This window comes from Danio rerio, chromosome 7, assembly GCF_049306965.1.
Source record: "Danio rerio strain Tuebingen ecotype United States chromosome 7, GRCz12tu, whole genome shotgun sequence".
In the NCBI taxonomy this organism is placed as follows: domain Eukaryota; kingdom Metazoa; phylum Chordata; class Actinopteri; order Cypriniformes; family Danionidae; genus Danio; species Danio rerio.
Window position 1 is genome coordinate 13,419,703 of NC_133182.1, and position 17,007 is coordinate 13,436,709.

The 17,007-nt window shown below is 37.0% G+C and overlaps 1 protein-coding gene across 8 annotated transcripts in view; it reads left to right on the top strand.

Moving 5' to 3' along the window:
• The window catches only part of dagla (diacylglycerol lipase, alpha), a 120,582-nt gene that overhangs the window by 63,988 nt on the left and 39,587 nt on the right, over positions 1 to 17,007 (top strand). For all 8 annotated transcript variants that reach the window (XR_012383164.1, XR_012383165.1, XM_021477715.3 and 5 more), the window contains exons 6-14: positions 4,349 to 4,436; positions 6,720 to 6,854; positions 11,790 to 11,867; positions 11,943 to 12,067; positions 13,694 to 13,847; positions 13,997 to 14,080; positions 15,725 to 15,802; positions 16,120 to 16,200; positions 16,755 to 16,897. Coding sequence is in view for 6 of the 8 variants with exons in the window: in XM_021477715.3 (XP_021333390.2) it covers positions 4,349 to 4,436; positions 6,720 to 6,854; positions 11,790 to 11,867; positions 11,943 to 12,067; positions 13,694 to 13,847; positions 13,997 to 14,080; positions 15,725 to 15,802; positions 16,120 to 16,200; positions 16,755 to 16,897 (966 nt within the window). In the remaining 2 variants the exon portion in view is untranslated. The remainder of the gene's footprint in view (positions 1 to 4,348; positions 4,437 to 6,719; positions 6,855 to 11,789; positions 11,868 to 11,942; positions 12,068 to 13,693; positions 13,848 to 13,996; positions 14,081 to 15,724; positions 15,803 to 16,119; positions 16,201 to 16,754; positions 16,898 to 17,007) is intronic.

Below are 17,007 nucleotides of genomic sequence, written 5' to 3' on the forward strand. Positions count from 1 at the left end.
TGAATAGAACAGTTCCAAGAACTGTCCATCCCAGTCAAAACAGTGGAAGTTTAGTGGGTCTCATGCTGTCATTAGCCAAAATATTTGAGAGGGTGCTCGCTGCAGAGCCATTTGAGGAGAGGTGAGCTCCAGAGAGGGGGAGCATGAGCTGTCGCTCCTCCTCCTGTAAGCTGTTTTAATGCGTACACCAACCCCACCCCTAACCCTACCCCCAGTGACATCACTCGTAGAAGAAGTGCAAAAAAGGTGGAGCTCAAGCTTAAGCTCCCCCTCTCTGGAGCTCACCTCTCCTCAAATGGCTCTGCAGCGAGCACCACTTGAAATATTTTGACAAACCACACATAAAGGTCGTGGTTGATCAGCTGGTCCTGTCCACGTAAATCATAAACTCAAATACTGATCATCATATCGTCGTCTTTTGGGTTTAAGCCCTGAACTTGAAGGCTTTTGTGGCGAGGGGGCGTGGCCGAGCGCCGTGGGAACGGAGTGAGGCCACCGCGTAAGTGGATACACCTGCGGTGCGCACCTGCCTCAGATGCCACGGAAGGAGCTCTGGATCATAAAAGGAGGAACAAGGGCAGAGGAAGCCGAGAGAGGACCGGACCCGGACATATTTTACTTTTGCTTTCAGTTTGACAGCAATCTCCGTGAGGATCTGCCGTCCGTTTGTTTTGGTTTAAAAGGAGCTGCCGTCACTGTCATTAATAAATCACTTTAAAACTGCTTCGGTTCTCCGCCTCCTTCACAGCGGCCAAAGGGCCGTGAACTTCATTACAGCTTTGAATCGGGGTGGGTCTCAGAAACCGACCCATTGTATTAGCAGGCATATAATAAACGTTTAAATATAATAAAAAATACATATAATAATTAAACTTAATAATTATATTTTTATTATATTATATTTTTTCCCGCGCCTCCCCTGACATGCTCTGGCGCCCCCCAGGGGAGGCGCGCCTCACACTTTGAAAACCCTTTATCTATATTAACTAGGGCTTTCCAAAAAATGTAAAAAGATTAACGTAATTAATTAAACTATTTTGTAGTTAATCATGATTAATCACGAAACGTATTAATTACGTATTTATTACAGAAATAAAAACACAGGCATTTAAGTGCCATTTGAATTTCAAAACAATCAATGTCAATAACAAACAAAAATGATTTCCATGTTGGATTCTAAGTGGACACACACACACACACACACACAGACATCGCGCTCAGTACATCACACCCCGTGAACAAAGGATTCCTTCAGATTCATCAACACGCATGATCGCGTTCATCAAATCTGCTTAAACTAAGTGTTCTGAAGTATAGCTGTATTATACAACCAAAGATTCTGAAACAGCAACGTGAAGCAGACGTTTTACAAAAGTTGAGTGAAGGGGGGGGGACACGTCAAACTTATGAAATGTTAGGGCACATGGAAGCAGCTTAAAGGCAAACAATAGGGCTGTCCTTGAAAGCTTGCTACTTCATCTAGCACTTTCACTGATACATTTACATGGACACCAAAACTCCGCTTTAATGATTAAGATAATACTGATTAAGAGTCGACCATGTAAACAGCGGTTTTTGATTACCTTAAAGCTCTGGTCACCAAACTTGTTCCTGGAGGTTCGGTGTCCTGCAGATTTTAGCTCCAACCCTAATCAAACACACCTGAACATGCTAATCAAGGTCTTACTAGGTGTACTTGAAACATCCAGGCAGGTGTGTTGAGGCAAGTTGGAGCTAAACCCTGCAGGGACAGCGGCCCTCCAGGACCGAGATTGGTGACCCCTGCCTTAAAGGATCACGCGAGTCACGAAATGCAGAGGTTTTTCTTTCCGTTCGACATAAGGTAAAAAATTCCATTAAAACATCCTGAATGAAAATATGCTGAATGAGAGTGAACCGCTGCACTGCAGTTAAAGTCTAAAGATTAAAAATGAAACACCTGAAATTGCACGAAACTCTGGAGGAAAACGCAGAATGACATTAATTGTTTTATACTGAAACCTTTCTTCTAGAAGCGTGTCCTGTGTCTTATCCAAATTTCTTTGCACGTTAAACACACGCAGGGCCAGAGCAAGCTAAACTGAAAAGTGACCGGTTCGCGGATGAAAGTAAGGACCGTGAGGGAGGGGGTGGGTGTAGCGGATGAAAGTGAAAACTCGGGGGGTCTCTCACTATTCTGCTGCCAACTCGGTCGCCTCTATGCACACGCCGTCCCTGAACACACGTCGACCACAACAGGAAATAAAAAACCTCCAACTGCATTATTTGCGTTGTTTTATTTTACGTGTTAAATATTTCAAATTAATCACACGCGTTAAGGCGCTTGTTACGAAGTGGCTGACACAGAGGGATCCATTTGCAGTATTTCTATTAAGCACAGTTTAATAAACAATAGCACACAGATGTTGTGCGTGCGCAAACTCACATCAAACAGTAGTATGTAGTCGTTTGGCTGGCGGCTGGTAAACACAGGATGAATATGCAGGCATGGGTCAGAGGCAGGCGGCTAGTATCAGAGTCGGTAAACAGGCTAGAGTTCAAAGGCAGGCGGCTAGTATCAGAGTCGGTATTCAGGCTGGAGTACAAGGCAGGCGGCAGGCAAGACATAAGGATGGCTGACGTGAAACCGACGTTTCGACACAGTGTCGAGATCCCGAAGCGCAAGTGTTTCGAAACACTGCACCGAAGCATGATCCGAAACACCCAGGTCACGTGACTAAAGTGTTTCGAAACACTTGGTCACGTGATTAAAGCGATTCAAAGCATTGATCATTTCAGAGGCGTTTTAAGACCCGGAGAATCTCCATTTGACTGACATGATCTTTTAGTGAATCTGTCTCGTATGGCCTAGTGGACCGTACGTGTGCATATTGGAACTGTGCATCAAATTTATTTTGGGTTTGAATCCCGACTAGTCCAAATACTCCAAAATCATGATTTTATGTCTTTTAATCATGTTAATTTTTTATGGTGTAGTCTAGATAGGATACAGCTGCGGATATGCCATCAATTTAGCATCATTTTTGTAACACTGTAAAACAATAATTTATATTTTTACAGTACTGTGATGGGTTTAGGTTTTGGATAGACGTTAATAAAATACAATGGGAAATTTTATTAATAATATAAATAATTATTTTTAACTTCTGGTCACAACTGTATCTGATCTAGCAACAACCCTGTTTTATGAACAAAACAATACACATTTATTTACAAGGTGTTTATTCGTATGTCAGAGCAATGTTGAAACAAAACGATACAATACCAAAGCAATACCAACTGGTATTAAAGCATTTCAAAATAACTGTATCAGTTTGGATTCGAACCCAATTGTTACCGTATGATGGTCACAAACTCTAACCGCTCGACTAAACCATTTGTTAAATCTAAGGTACAAAGTGGACTTCATACCTTAATTTGCTCAACTGTTCTTTGCTGAAGCTGTTTCAGTGAAATACAAATAAAATGACCACTAGGTGTCACCGTAGAGTGGTGTTTCGAAACGTTTCGAAGCTTCGACACATTTGCTTCGATAGTTTCAGTGTTTCAGGAGGCCTCGCTTTGCCCACCTCTAGCAAGACAGGGTCAGTAGACGAAGCAGGATCACAACGGGAAAGCAGGCAAGGATGAGAACGCTCAGTAGTGTTAGCCGGGGCAAAACAAGACTTCGCAATGAGGTGTGTGTGAGTGCTGCTTATATGTGTGTGGTGAGTGATTATTGGGTGTGATTCAGGTGTGTCTGCAATCAATGTATGTGGATGACGTAATGTCAATAGTCCGATGATGGTGACCTCTGCTGGCCAGCGAGGGGAATGACTGGGACCGAGTCTGTGACAGCGCTAATTTGGACAGCCCTAATATTAACCCTTCACTATAAGTTTTCATTAATAAACTACACTACTAACAAGCAATTGCTTATAAATTTAAATTTAAAGTTGAAAATAGAGTTGAAGTCAGAATTATTAGCCCCCCGTTGAATTTCTTTTTTTAATATTTCCCAAATGTTGTTTAACAGAGCAAGGACATTTTCACAGTATTTCTGATCATATTTTTTCTTCTGGAAAAAGTCTTATTTGTTTTATTTCGACTAGAATAAAAGCTGTTTTTAATTTTTTTAAATAGTATGTATATAATGCAACACCAATTTTTCACAGATATCTTTTGTGTTTCTAGCTGAGATTTTTACAGCCCTCCTCCAAACTACAGTTGCACAGTGTAAACGCTGCATAACCCATTTTTCAACCTCTATTTCTGGATTTTTGGCCTCGGCACTGAAATATCTGTTGACTTTTAATTCCCCGATGTCCTCATGGTATTTGCTCAGATGGGTTGTCTTTGTCTCTTTCAGACACAGGCTAGAAGAGGGTCAAGCCAGCAGCTGGAGCAGAAGACTCAAATTCTTCATGTGCTGCACCAGAGCAAAAGACACACAATCTGTAAGCCTCAGATACAAACACACATCAGTTACTGTGAGCACTTTCTCAGCGGAAGATATTCACTCTCAGAACAAGATATGTGCTGATATTCAGGGATACAGTATGTTGTGATGATAAACTTTTTTAAACACAAGTATTAGGGTGCATAACACACAACATACAGTAAACACAGAACACATAAACAGCAATAGAACAGAAATGGAAATAACAGGAATGTGTATAAATAGAAATGACAATAAGAATAATATTTCTAATTCTATTTAAACAGTCATAATAATAATAACAAGAACTTTTTTTGGCTTAGTCCCTTTATTAATCCGGGGTCGCCAAAGCGAAATGAACCTCCAACTTATCCAGCATATGTTTTACGCAGCGGATGCCCTTCCGGCTGCAACCCATCACTGGGAAAATAATTCTAATTATGATGATAATAATATTAATTACAATAATAAATATTACATGGAGCGACGCAGTGGCGCAGTAGTGCCGTCGCCTCACAGCAAGAAGGTCGCTGGTTCAAGCCTCGGCTGGGTCAGTTGGCGTTTCTGTGTGGAGTTTGCATGTTCTCCCTGCGTTCGCGTGGTTTTCCTCCAGGTGCTCCGGTTTCCCCCACAGTCCAAAGACATGTGGTACAGGTGAATTGGGTAGGCTAAATTGTCCGTAGTGTATGAGTGTGAATGGGTATTTCCCAGTGATGGGTTGCGGCTGGAAGAGCATCCGCTGTGTAAAAACGTGCTGGATAAGTTGGCGGTTCATGCCGCTGTGACCTCATATTAATAAAGGGACTAAGCCGCAAAAGAAAATGGATGAATGAATGAATATTACATGTATTTTTAAAAATTCATAATTAGATAAAATAATAAAAAGTAATAATTCTTAGGTTGGGGGTAATAAAAGTAATATTCTGTGATGACAGAAACAGTGACTTAAATAATAATAATAATACTAATAAATAATAATAAAGCTAATAATAAAAAAGCTAATAATAATAATATTAATATATAATAAATGTATAATTTTAAATTTTTAATTATTAATTACATATAAAAAATAATAATAAAAGGTTGGGGATGATAAAAGTTATATTCTGTGATGATAGATACCGTGATTTTAATAATAATAAATGTAGTAATAATAATAATAATAATAATATTAATGTAAAAAAATAATAAAGGTAATAATAATAATATAGATGATCATTATAATAATTATAAATATTAATTTTGGTAATAATAATAATAATAATAATAATAATAATAATAATAGTAATAATAATAATAATAAATTAATAATTTTAAATTAATAATTAATAATAGTTAATTAAAATATTTTAAAATAATAAAACGTTAGTTGGGGATAAAAAAAGTAATATTCTGTGATGGCAACAGTGATTTCAATAATAATAAATGTAGTAATAATAATAAAAATGATGATTATTATATTCATAAATATAGATTAAATTAATAGTTATAAAAAATAATAATATTAGATAATAAATGTATTTTCAATGAATAATTAAAAATAATAAATTAAAATATTTAAAAGTAATAAAGCTAAGGTTTGGGATGATAAAAGTAAGACTGCAACAATAATTTTAATTATGACAAAGGTTATAATAATAATAGAAATAATAATAACAAGAATATAATAACAATAGTAATAATTGGGGAAATGTTAAAAAATAAAAAAATTAAGGTTGGTGATGATAAAAAGCAGAATTGTGTTATGAATTAAAATAATAATAAAGGTAATAATAATAATAATAATAATAATGTTATTAATAATAGTATGGTGCGGCGGAAAATTTATTTATAATTCAAATTTATATAATAATGACACATACCCAACACAAGACTTATGGGCCATTCACACTCCAAAACTCCTTTTTCCATTACAATGCACTGCCTTTCCATTGTTTTTCTGTTTAAACTTGCATTTGACGGATGTGCATGGTTGTTACACTTGCATTTCACATCTTTCCAATGCCTTGGACATGAGCATCACATTTTTAAAGCCACAATATGTACAAAACACAACTTTAAGAACAATGTTATCTTTTTTGCTGACTTGTGTACTTAAATTATCCCAGATGTTTCAAAGAATATTCAAATTAAAAGTATTAACCTATTTTAACTAGTGAGACGGAGTGTGTACTGTGTGTTCATGCTAATGACGTCACACACTTATGATTTCCAGTTTCCAGAGAAATTTAATTTGTTGTTAAAATGACTTCTTGATATTTTCAGCAATTATTGCAGTGATATGTCTTGCATGTCTACACAGGACGCGTACTCTGAGGTTGCCAGCTTGTTCGCCGAGTTTTTCAGAGATCTGGATATCGTGCCGAGTGACATCATTGCTGGTTTGGTGCTGCTCCGACAGAGACAACGGGCTAAAAGATCAGCCATCTTGGATCAGGTCTGCAAAATCGTGGGTTTAGCTTAACAGTACTATGGATTCGACAAATATAAATATTAAAGTGAAACTACACCCTAAAATGCTAATTTTCTCATTATTTACTCACACTGAACTGACAATTATGCATTTCTGTTGATCACAAAAACAAGATTTTCTAAAGAATGTTGGGAAAAAAACTGCCATTGACATCTACTGTATAGTCGGATCAAAAAAAAAGCTATTGAAGTGAATGGCTGTTTCTTCCCCATCATTTAGTATATCTTTCTTTGTATTTAACAGAAGAAAGAAACTCAATGGGCTTGGAACAAGTGGAAGATGGGAAAATTATGGCAGAATTTTAGTTTTTGGCTAAACTATCTATTTGATGTAAATATTTTTAGCAACACTTTACAGTAAGGTTGTATCATTTTATGTCCATTTAATGTATTTACTATAGTAAATAAACAATGAACAATGGATTTATTACAGTATTTATTTATCTTTGTTAAGTTAGAGATTAGGGCGAGGCAGTGACACAGTAGGTAGTGCTGTCGCCTCACAGCAAAAAGGTCGCTGGGTTGCTGGTTCGAACCTCGGCTCAGTTGGCGTTTCTGTGTGGAGTTTGCATGTTCTCCCTGCCTTCGCGTGGGTTTCCTCCGGGTGCTCCGGTTTCCTCCTCAGTCCAAAGACATGCGGTACAGGTGAATTGGGTAGGTTAGATTGTCCATAGTGTGTGTGTGAATGTGTGTGTGTGGATGTTTCCCAGGGATGGGTTGCGGCTGGAAGGGCATCTGCTGCGTAAAAACTTGCTGGATAAGTTGGCGTTTTATTCTGCTGTGGCGACCCCGGATTAATAAAGGGACTAAGCCTAAATGAATGAATGAATGAATGAATGAAAGTTAGGGATAAAGTAGCCTCCATCCATGGGGTTTTTCTTGCAGAATAATGCCCCACAGGTTTATCGACAGCTTGACATTAGCCCGACATTATAAACATCAGGAACTTAGCCCAAAAGTACTTGGTCACTACACCACCCTTCCTCCTCCACCACATCCCTGTTTTGCCCTTGGTTGCCTGTTAATTTAAGGCATTGTTGTTTAAAATGCAATTTTGCTGCAAAGTATTTGAATTTTGTTTTAAAAATTGGAAGTTTCCCAGAATTAAAAAACTTTCTGCAAAGTATTTGAATTATTATTTTCACCATAAGCTGCTTTGGAATGATGATTGTTGTGAAAATCTGATTAATTAGTATGACTCCATATTCTGTTTTACTTTTGTTTTAGGTGTTTATACCAAGTAACATTACCAGAACGTTACATCAGAAAATATCTGACTCTTCAGTACAGAAATAAAAAATATTATTAAAAAGGTGGTTTTATTCCCTATAAAGGCTTATTTATGCTTCTGTGTCAAGCGCATGCATATGGCCAGGTGCAGCCTTCGCGCGGTCGCATAGCCTTTGCTGTGGCTGACGCTGATGCACACCTCTCAAAAAATGTAACTTCATGTTGCAACGACACGTAGAGCAAGCTCTGAGATTGGTCAGCTTGGTATTCGTAACAAACATGGGTGTGGCCGAGAGCTGCGCTAACCCGTTGAAACGAGTGTTTACAAGTGTCGAGTCCGGTGAAGAAGCTTCAATTGGAAACATTTGTTTTGTGTTTACCTCATGATTAAAGTTGCAGCACATCTGCCAGTTCCCGCCTCAGAATGAACAAGTTTTAGCTACTTGTACATTTAGGTAGCGTTCAGAAAAAAGCAAAACACCAGAGAAGAAACTCGACATAGAGGAAAAAAAACCCACTGCCAGCTAACGTTTCAGAAGAGTTATTGCAGAGCAACACAAACAGCACTCAGAAGTATAAATGCACAGCAGCGCGCAAGACATGCGCCGTGGGTCACGGTCATCACCCGACCCAGAAGTATAAACCAGCCTTAGGAATATTTTTTTTGTCAGACTCGGCTACTTTCACATAAATATACCTAAATAAATCAATCAAAACTCACAGCTAATCAGAACAGTCTATGTGCATAGTATCTCATCAAATTGCACGGAACTGTCGACGAAATCAATGAAATATGTACAATAGCAACTTGATGTTCTTCTCAGAATATTTAACAAACTCACTTAAATAAGACACAGAAGCAAAGTAAAAAACAAACAAAGCTGATTGCTGATGGAGTATCCACTAACCTGCGCATTATTCATTCACAAGATGTTGCTAAACAGTCAATAACTGTGGCGTGACTGACAAGGAGATACATATGAATGTGGATGCAAGTATGAATTTGAAAGTATTCACTGACAGTCAAGGGGACTGAAAGTTTCCAGATTAGCCCTTGTTATTTAACGGTTGTTATCTCACAATAAATTATCTTGGAATGTCACGACTGACCAATCAGAATTGAGTATTCCAGATATGACAAAACTGGTTAATGGTAATTAGTGAATATTGAGTTATCATTAATAAATGCTGTAAAAGTATTGTTCATTCTTAGTTCATGTTAGCAAATACATTAGTTGTTAACTAGGCCCACACGGAATCTGCGAAAGCAGATTTATGAAGATTTTAGCCCATCTTTGATACTGTTTATTTGCTTGAGTAAATGTGTGTAAATCTATATTTATTCAGTTTTTAAAATAATTACAGTAATATTATTGACTAATATGAAAATGTTCATCTGATTTACGTACAATGCAGTTTGTACAGTCATATTTTCTGACTTTAGTAGATATATTAAATGAGAGACTTGCTTTGTTTACCAAATAAAGTGGATCTGATTGGATTTGCATTTTAAACCTTAAATAAAAGTTAAAAAGGTATTATTTTTTTTATTTTGCATTATAAGATTTTAGTTATGATACTCCCAAAATAATTCCGCAGAAATGCGCAGATTTTTATCAAAATTCACTGCAGAAATAGCAAAAAACGTTTGCAGATTCCGTCTGGCCCTAGTTATTAACACAAAAATATTTAGGGGTTGTTATTGACAATATGTTGACATTTCAACCTAACACCCAGGCTGTCTATAAAAAAAAGTGCAACAAAGTTTTTTTTTTATGAAACTTAGATATTTTAGTGATTGTACCATGTATTTTTTAAACCATTTATTATTTGTTCTATCTCTTTTATCTTTCTGCATTGTAGCTTGGTAAATTAATCTGCGTCTGTCAAGTAAGGACAGGTTAGGTAACCTTGTTAAGATGGCAGGCAAGATTATCGGTTTTAACCAATCTGGGCCATTGGTGACTTACCAAAACTGAGTTTTGAAGAGGGCCCGGGTTATCATATGCACCCCGGGTCACCCATTGTATTTTGTTGCCATCAAGGCATCGCTTTAGAGCTCCCTTTGTAGAACAAACAGAATGTGGCCATTAGATTTTTTTTTTAATTTATTGATTTTTTTTGTTTGAAAGGTTTTTCATTAGTTTCCCCTTAATATAACATACGGTACCATACAAAAATACACAATGCATCCAAATACACTGTTAAAGAAAATTTAAAAAGAAAATTTGGGAAAACAGGGTAGACACGTTCATAGTTTAAGGCAGGCATGTCCAAACTACGGCCCGCGGGCCATCTGCGGCCCGCAATCAGTTTTTTGGCGGCCCGCGAGGCTTTTTATAAATATCAATAGAATCTGGCCCGCTATACAAAAATGAACGTAATTCAAAAAATAACCACCGGGTGTCGCTATTACATGTATTCAATTAAGCAGCAGTTCTTGTTATGATCTACAGTATCTATCTGTCTGCCTGTCTGTCAGTATGTCTGTCTGTCTGTCTGTCTGTCTGTCTATCTATCTATCTATCTATCTATCTATCTATCTATCTATCTATCTATCTATCTATCTATCTATCTATCTATCTATCTATCTACACACAGTTGAATTATTAGCCCCTCTTTGATTTATTTCTTCTTTTTTAAATATTTCCCAAATGATGTTTAACAGAGCAAGGACATTTTTACCGTATGTCTGATAATAATTTTTCTTTTGGAGAAAGACTTTTGTTTTATTTCGGCTAGAATAAAAAGCGGTTTAAATTTTTTTTATGAACCATTTTAAGGTCAAAATTATTTGCCCCTTAAGTCTTCAGAACAAACCATTGTTATAAAATAACTTGCCTAATTACCTTGACTTAACAAGTTAACTTGCTTAACCTAGTTAAGCCTTTAAATGTCACTTTAAGCTATATAGAAGTGTCTTAAAAATATCCAGTCAAATATTATTTACTGTCATCATGGCAAAGATAAAATAAATCAGTTATTAGAAATGAGTTACTAAAACTAATATGTTTAGAAATGTGTGGAAAAAAATCTTCTCTCCGTTAAACAGAAATTGGGGAAAAAATAAACGGGGGCTAATAATTTAGGGGGGCTAACAATTCTGACTTCACCTGTATTTATATATATATATATATATATATATATATATATATATATATATATATATATATATATATATATATATATATATATATATATATATGCGTGTCTGTGTGATGTATGTAAAATTTGGCCCGCGACAACGTTTGTTTTTTTACATCTGGCCCTCGGCCCAAAAAGTTTGGACACCCCTGGTTTAAGGGAAGAAATTGAATTCTTTCTTATATCAACTTTCTTATGATTTTTCATTTAACACATTCTCAATCATGAATTCCATCTATAATTTAAGTATAGGGCATTGAATGTCTTTCCAAAACCTTGGTATTATACATTCTGCTGTAGTTATACCAACAGTTATAAGAGGCCATCGGGTTATTAGATCTAGCAGGGAGGGAAATGTATCTAAAAATTGATTATGTTATGGTGAAAACTTGGTGATTTGTACATGGAACTTTGCTTGTATTATGTCATCTTGCTGCAGTTTCCCTAAACTTAGGATAATACAGCTGAGTCTGAACTAATGAAGTCTAATTGTAAAGTGTGACCATTTTTTTTTCATCTCTTGCAGGCAAACAATGATGTTTTAGCCTTTCTGTCTGGGATGCCTGTGACACGCAACACTAAATACTTGGACCTCAAGAACTCGGTATTTGATGTCTGCAGTATATGTGTGTTTTGCTTTTGTATGGGTTTATTTATGATTGTCTGCTTCTGTTTGCAGACTGAGATGGCCATGTATAAGGAAGTGTGCTACTACATGTTGTTTGCCATGGCGGCATATGGCTGGCCCGTTTATCTTTTGAGAAAACCAGCATGTGGACTCTGCAGACTTGTCAGCACCTGCTCGTGAGTAAAACTGAGGCTTTTGATTATTTAGTGAACATAAGGAGAATAAATGCGGCTCTTGTATAGTAGTGGCTGATTTAGTGCTTTGGTTACCTATGATCAACTTTTTGGTTTTGAAAAGTCATTAGATAGAGACAAGATTAATTAAATGTCACATTTAACAACTATAGTGAGACGCGATTCAGCGGTACATCCTTGATAACTGTCCGACGTGCACTGCTTTCTGGGCTGACTGCTGGAGCTCAGATGCTGCAGCGCATGCCTCTATGTGTGTGTGTGGTCACGTGATGAGTGTTTTCAGCAGTATAGGACGGAGAGCTTTTCAGAAATGCTTGGTTAAACACCACTGTGGGCGTGGATGGTTTCCGGTCTAAAATGCCATTTTAAAAGTAAGACGTATTAGTGTGAACGGGGCCGTGTGTATTTTTCACAAACGGGGGGATGAGAATCAACTATCGACCCAACTCTAGTTTTTACAGTATAGAAGCAATGGAAATCTTTGTAATGTCCCCACAAATTACAAAAACAAACATCACCAAACACAAAAAAACTACAAAAAGGCTTATTATAAACAGTTCAATTGAATGTCTCATGTATATGAATGTCATTTAATTCGTAACATGTAATTATCATTTGTTATTAATTAGAATTTGTGTTTTATTATAATATTTTTATTAATATGCTTATTATTTGAAGGAAAAATTATTTTGTAGTTTTTGTTAATTCTATTTTATGTCTACTTTATAATATATATATATATATATATATATATATATATATATATATATATATATATATATATATATATATATATATATATTGTTTTTTTTTTTTTTTTTTTTTTTTTTTTTAAATAGTTGGTATATATATACACTACCTGACAAAAGTCTTGTTGTCAATCCCATTTGTAAGAGCAACAAATAATAACTTGACTTCTAATTGATCAATTGGAAAAGTGGCAGAAAGTCGAAAGGAAACACCAAAGTTTGGGGTTGAAAGCAGAGAAAGTCAAAGTGCTCCAGCATTGGCCAGCCCATTCACCAGACATGTACATCATTGAGCATGTCTGGGGTAAGATGTAGATAGATAGATAGATAGATAGATAGATAGATAGATAGATAGATAGATAGATAGATAGATAGATAGATAGATAGATAGATAGATAGATAGATAGATAGATAGATAGATAGATAGATAGATAGATAGATAGATAGATATTACAAATTATAAAATTATCAAAATACAAATTATAAAATTGTATATATTTTTTAAACATTTTTATTTAATATGTTTCTCTAAAATATATCATTTGGTCTACTAATTTGTGCACTTTTATCGTAAGTTACTTTGTTCAATGTGCTCCAGATTTGCCTTCAGTACTGACTCATCTAATGTATATACACAAATGTATTATTGTAAAGATTTCTGCAGAAAATATTAAATTAAAAGAGAGTCTTGTGAAGGGTAAGAAACCAAGTTTTTTTAATAGTCATTGATATGCACTGTGTGATTCAGGATGAAAGGCATGCTGTCACATTTGTCGTTCTAAAAAATGATCTTTATGGACAGATGGATGGGATCGAATGGCTTTAATGTTTTCCTCTTCTGTTTCTCTTCTCTGCTCAGCTGCAATACTTCAGTTTCAAGCTCTCGCCTCTCTCAGTCCGTCACCGTTGAGGAAGATAACTGCTGCGGCTGTAACGTTCTTGCCATCCGACGCCAGTTTCTAGACCGAGACCTCAAAGAAGTCCAGATTGTCTACACATCCTGCCATGACGCGGTAGCACATCTTCCCATAAACCCTAAATCCCCCTGACTCTTGAATGCTGAGGTGTTGAGTCTTGTGTGATAAATGTCTGTTCACATCAGTGAGTCATCTCTCGGCCAAAATATGAAACGTGTGAATATGACTGCTCGCTGTTTTTGTAGGTTTATGAGACGCCCTTCTTTGTAGCAGTGGATCACGCAAAGAAGAAAGTCGTGATCAGCATCAGAGGAACGTTGTCTCCTAAGGTCAGTCAAACACAGATGTTCAGTACTGTAATGATGAGGCGTGACAACGGAGAGATGCATCGCCTTGTATTTTGAAGTTGCAGTCAAAGAAAACACAGCCAGGAATTAATAACAACTTCTGCATGAACAGATGACAGTTGAGCTGAGGGGTTTGACATGATCCAGCAGTCTACACGTGTTTGTTAAAACATACACATACACACATTAAACTTCAGAATAAACATGATAAATGTTTATTCCCTGCATGCAAATGCGGAGGGAGTGACCTGAGAGTCCTGTCACAATTTGTTTTGTCATCTGTTTGATTCGTGGTCCACTGGGATTTTACACTTGTGGAACTTTATTATTAATAATAATAATAATTCCTTACATTTATATACCACTTTTCTGGGCACTCAAAGCGCTTTACACAATGGGGGAATCTCCTCATCCACCACCAGTGTGCAGCATCCACCTGGATGACACGACGGCAGCCAATTTGCGCCAGACCGCACACCACACACCAGCTGATTGGTGGAGAGGAGACAGAGATAAAGCCAATTGGATTATGGGGATGATTAGGAGGCCATGATGGACAGAGGCCAGTGGGCAGATTTCGCCAGGATGCCGGAGTTAAGCCCCTACTCTTTTTCAAAGGACATCCTGGGATTTTTAACGACCACAGAGAGTCGGAACCTCGGTTTAACGTGTCATCCGAAAGACGGCGCTCACTGAGCAGTATAGCGTCCCCGTCACTATACTGGGGCATTAGGACCCACACAGACCGCAGGTTGGGCACCCCCTGCTGGCCTCACTGACACCACTTCCGGCAGCAACCTAGCTTTCCCATGTGGTCTCCCATCCAGGTACTGACCGGCATAGCCCTGCTTAGCTTCAGTGGGCAACCATGTGAGAGTTGCAATGCGAATGTGAGAAACAGTGGTGTCTGAGGCCCACAGTATGCCCATTTCCATATACTGATCTCTTATTATTCTACTATACACTGGTCTACCCAGATTTCATTATAGGGCACAATTAGTTTAATAACTAATTGTGTGCTCTCAATTCTGCAGTCTGCCTACTGTACTGTGCACTGCCTAATTTTGGCCAGGACGCTCTTGTAAAAGAGATTTTTAATCTCAATGTGTCTTTCCTGGTAAAATAAAGGTTACAATAATAATTTACAGACATATTAAAGACGTTGACATTTCATGGTCACAGACATTTTTTCATAACATTTTCTTTACCTTATCCTACAAATACCTTAAATTTACCTTCATAAATCCTGCAGAATCTCTCAAGAAACTTCTTTAACGCATAAGTTTGAGTGTTTCGAGGATAAAAATAATAATTCAATAGTGCAGGCTCAGTTAGCCCTTATATAATAACACCATATATACACTGTAGTACTATCGATTTTTGTGCTAGTTTCGTGTTTCTCTTATCACTCTGTGGTCTCTCTCTTTCCACATAATAAAATAACCCGAACTCGAATCAATATTTCATGCCCTTTTATTTATTTATCTAACGGGTAACCATGTAACAAGTGGGGCTAATGAACATCTGGACAGTCAATACCTCAAAATAAACCCAATTTTTGTTTTGCGATAATGTCGGGCTGCCTCTAAATTCATCATTTAATACGTTTGTGTGTCTTTTTCTCAGGACGCTTTAACAGATCTCACTGGCGATTCGGAGCGTTTGCCTGTCGAGGAGCAGCACGGCACGTGGCTCGGACACAAGGTTCTGCACAAACACACACATATAAAGACCAACATGGTATTTATATACAGACACGGACTAAATTGTTGGCACTCTTCCATTGAAGACAGAAAAACTACACTGAAATCACTTTAAAATGAGAAAAGTAGTGATTTAATATAGAAAATACTGAAAATAAACTATCGAAAGTCAGATGTTGCTTTCAAATTAGCAATTAAAAACGACAAACTAATTAAAACTGGCTTGGACAAAACTGAAGAGTATCAATAATGTTGTCCATGTCTTTATATACTGACAGATATGAAGTCTTTGCTTCTCTTTGGCAATGGTTTGTTTAGGGAATGGTTTATTCAGCCGAATACATCAAGAAGAAACTGGAGCAAGAGATGATCCTCTCTCAAGCCTTTGGGAGAGATTTGGTAAGTCAATTGATTCATTTTTTTGTGTGATCAACTTTTTATTATTTTCAGAGATAAACAACATTACATCTTATTAGATAAATGTTCAAATAGCTTCTCTAGTCGTTTTGTAAATCAACCCTAGTGTCTTCAAGCACGATTTGCAGGTTGCAAGCATTATCTATCTATGACAGTGGTTCTCAAACTTTTTTCATCAAGTACCACCTCAGGAAAAACATTGTTTCTCCAAGTACCACCAAAATGAGCAGTGTTGAAATACAGTAGTGTAGTAGGCCCAGTAAAGCAGCTACAACTCTGCACAGTTAAAAAAAAAATGCGACAGATTACTTCAGAAATATAGGCTATTTGTCAAATTGGCATATTATATACATCATTTTTGATAAATTTTGAAATGTGTGTAGCATGTTTATGACGTATTTCATTCCTCCAAGTACCACTAGAAGGAAGCCTGCTTACCACTAGTGGTACATGTACCACAGTTTGAGAACCACTGATCTATGATATCACATGACACACAATCACACACACTCATCATGTGTTTGTGTATATCTCAGAGTAAAGGGACGATGCACTACGGGCTGGTGATTGTGGGTCATTCTCTGGGAGCGGGAACAGCCGCCATCCTGTCCTTCCTCCTTCGGCCGCAGTATCCTTCACTGCAATGCTATTCCTACTCTCCTCCCGGCGGCCTGCTTAGGTCAGTCTGACAGAGCCATTGTTGATTTACACTACAGTTCTAATCTCAACTGTTTAGTAGGCATTGAGGCATGATGACATGAGGAAAGTCGTATATGCAATGATTAAACT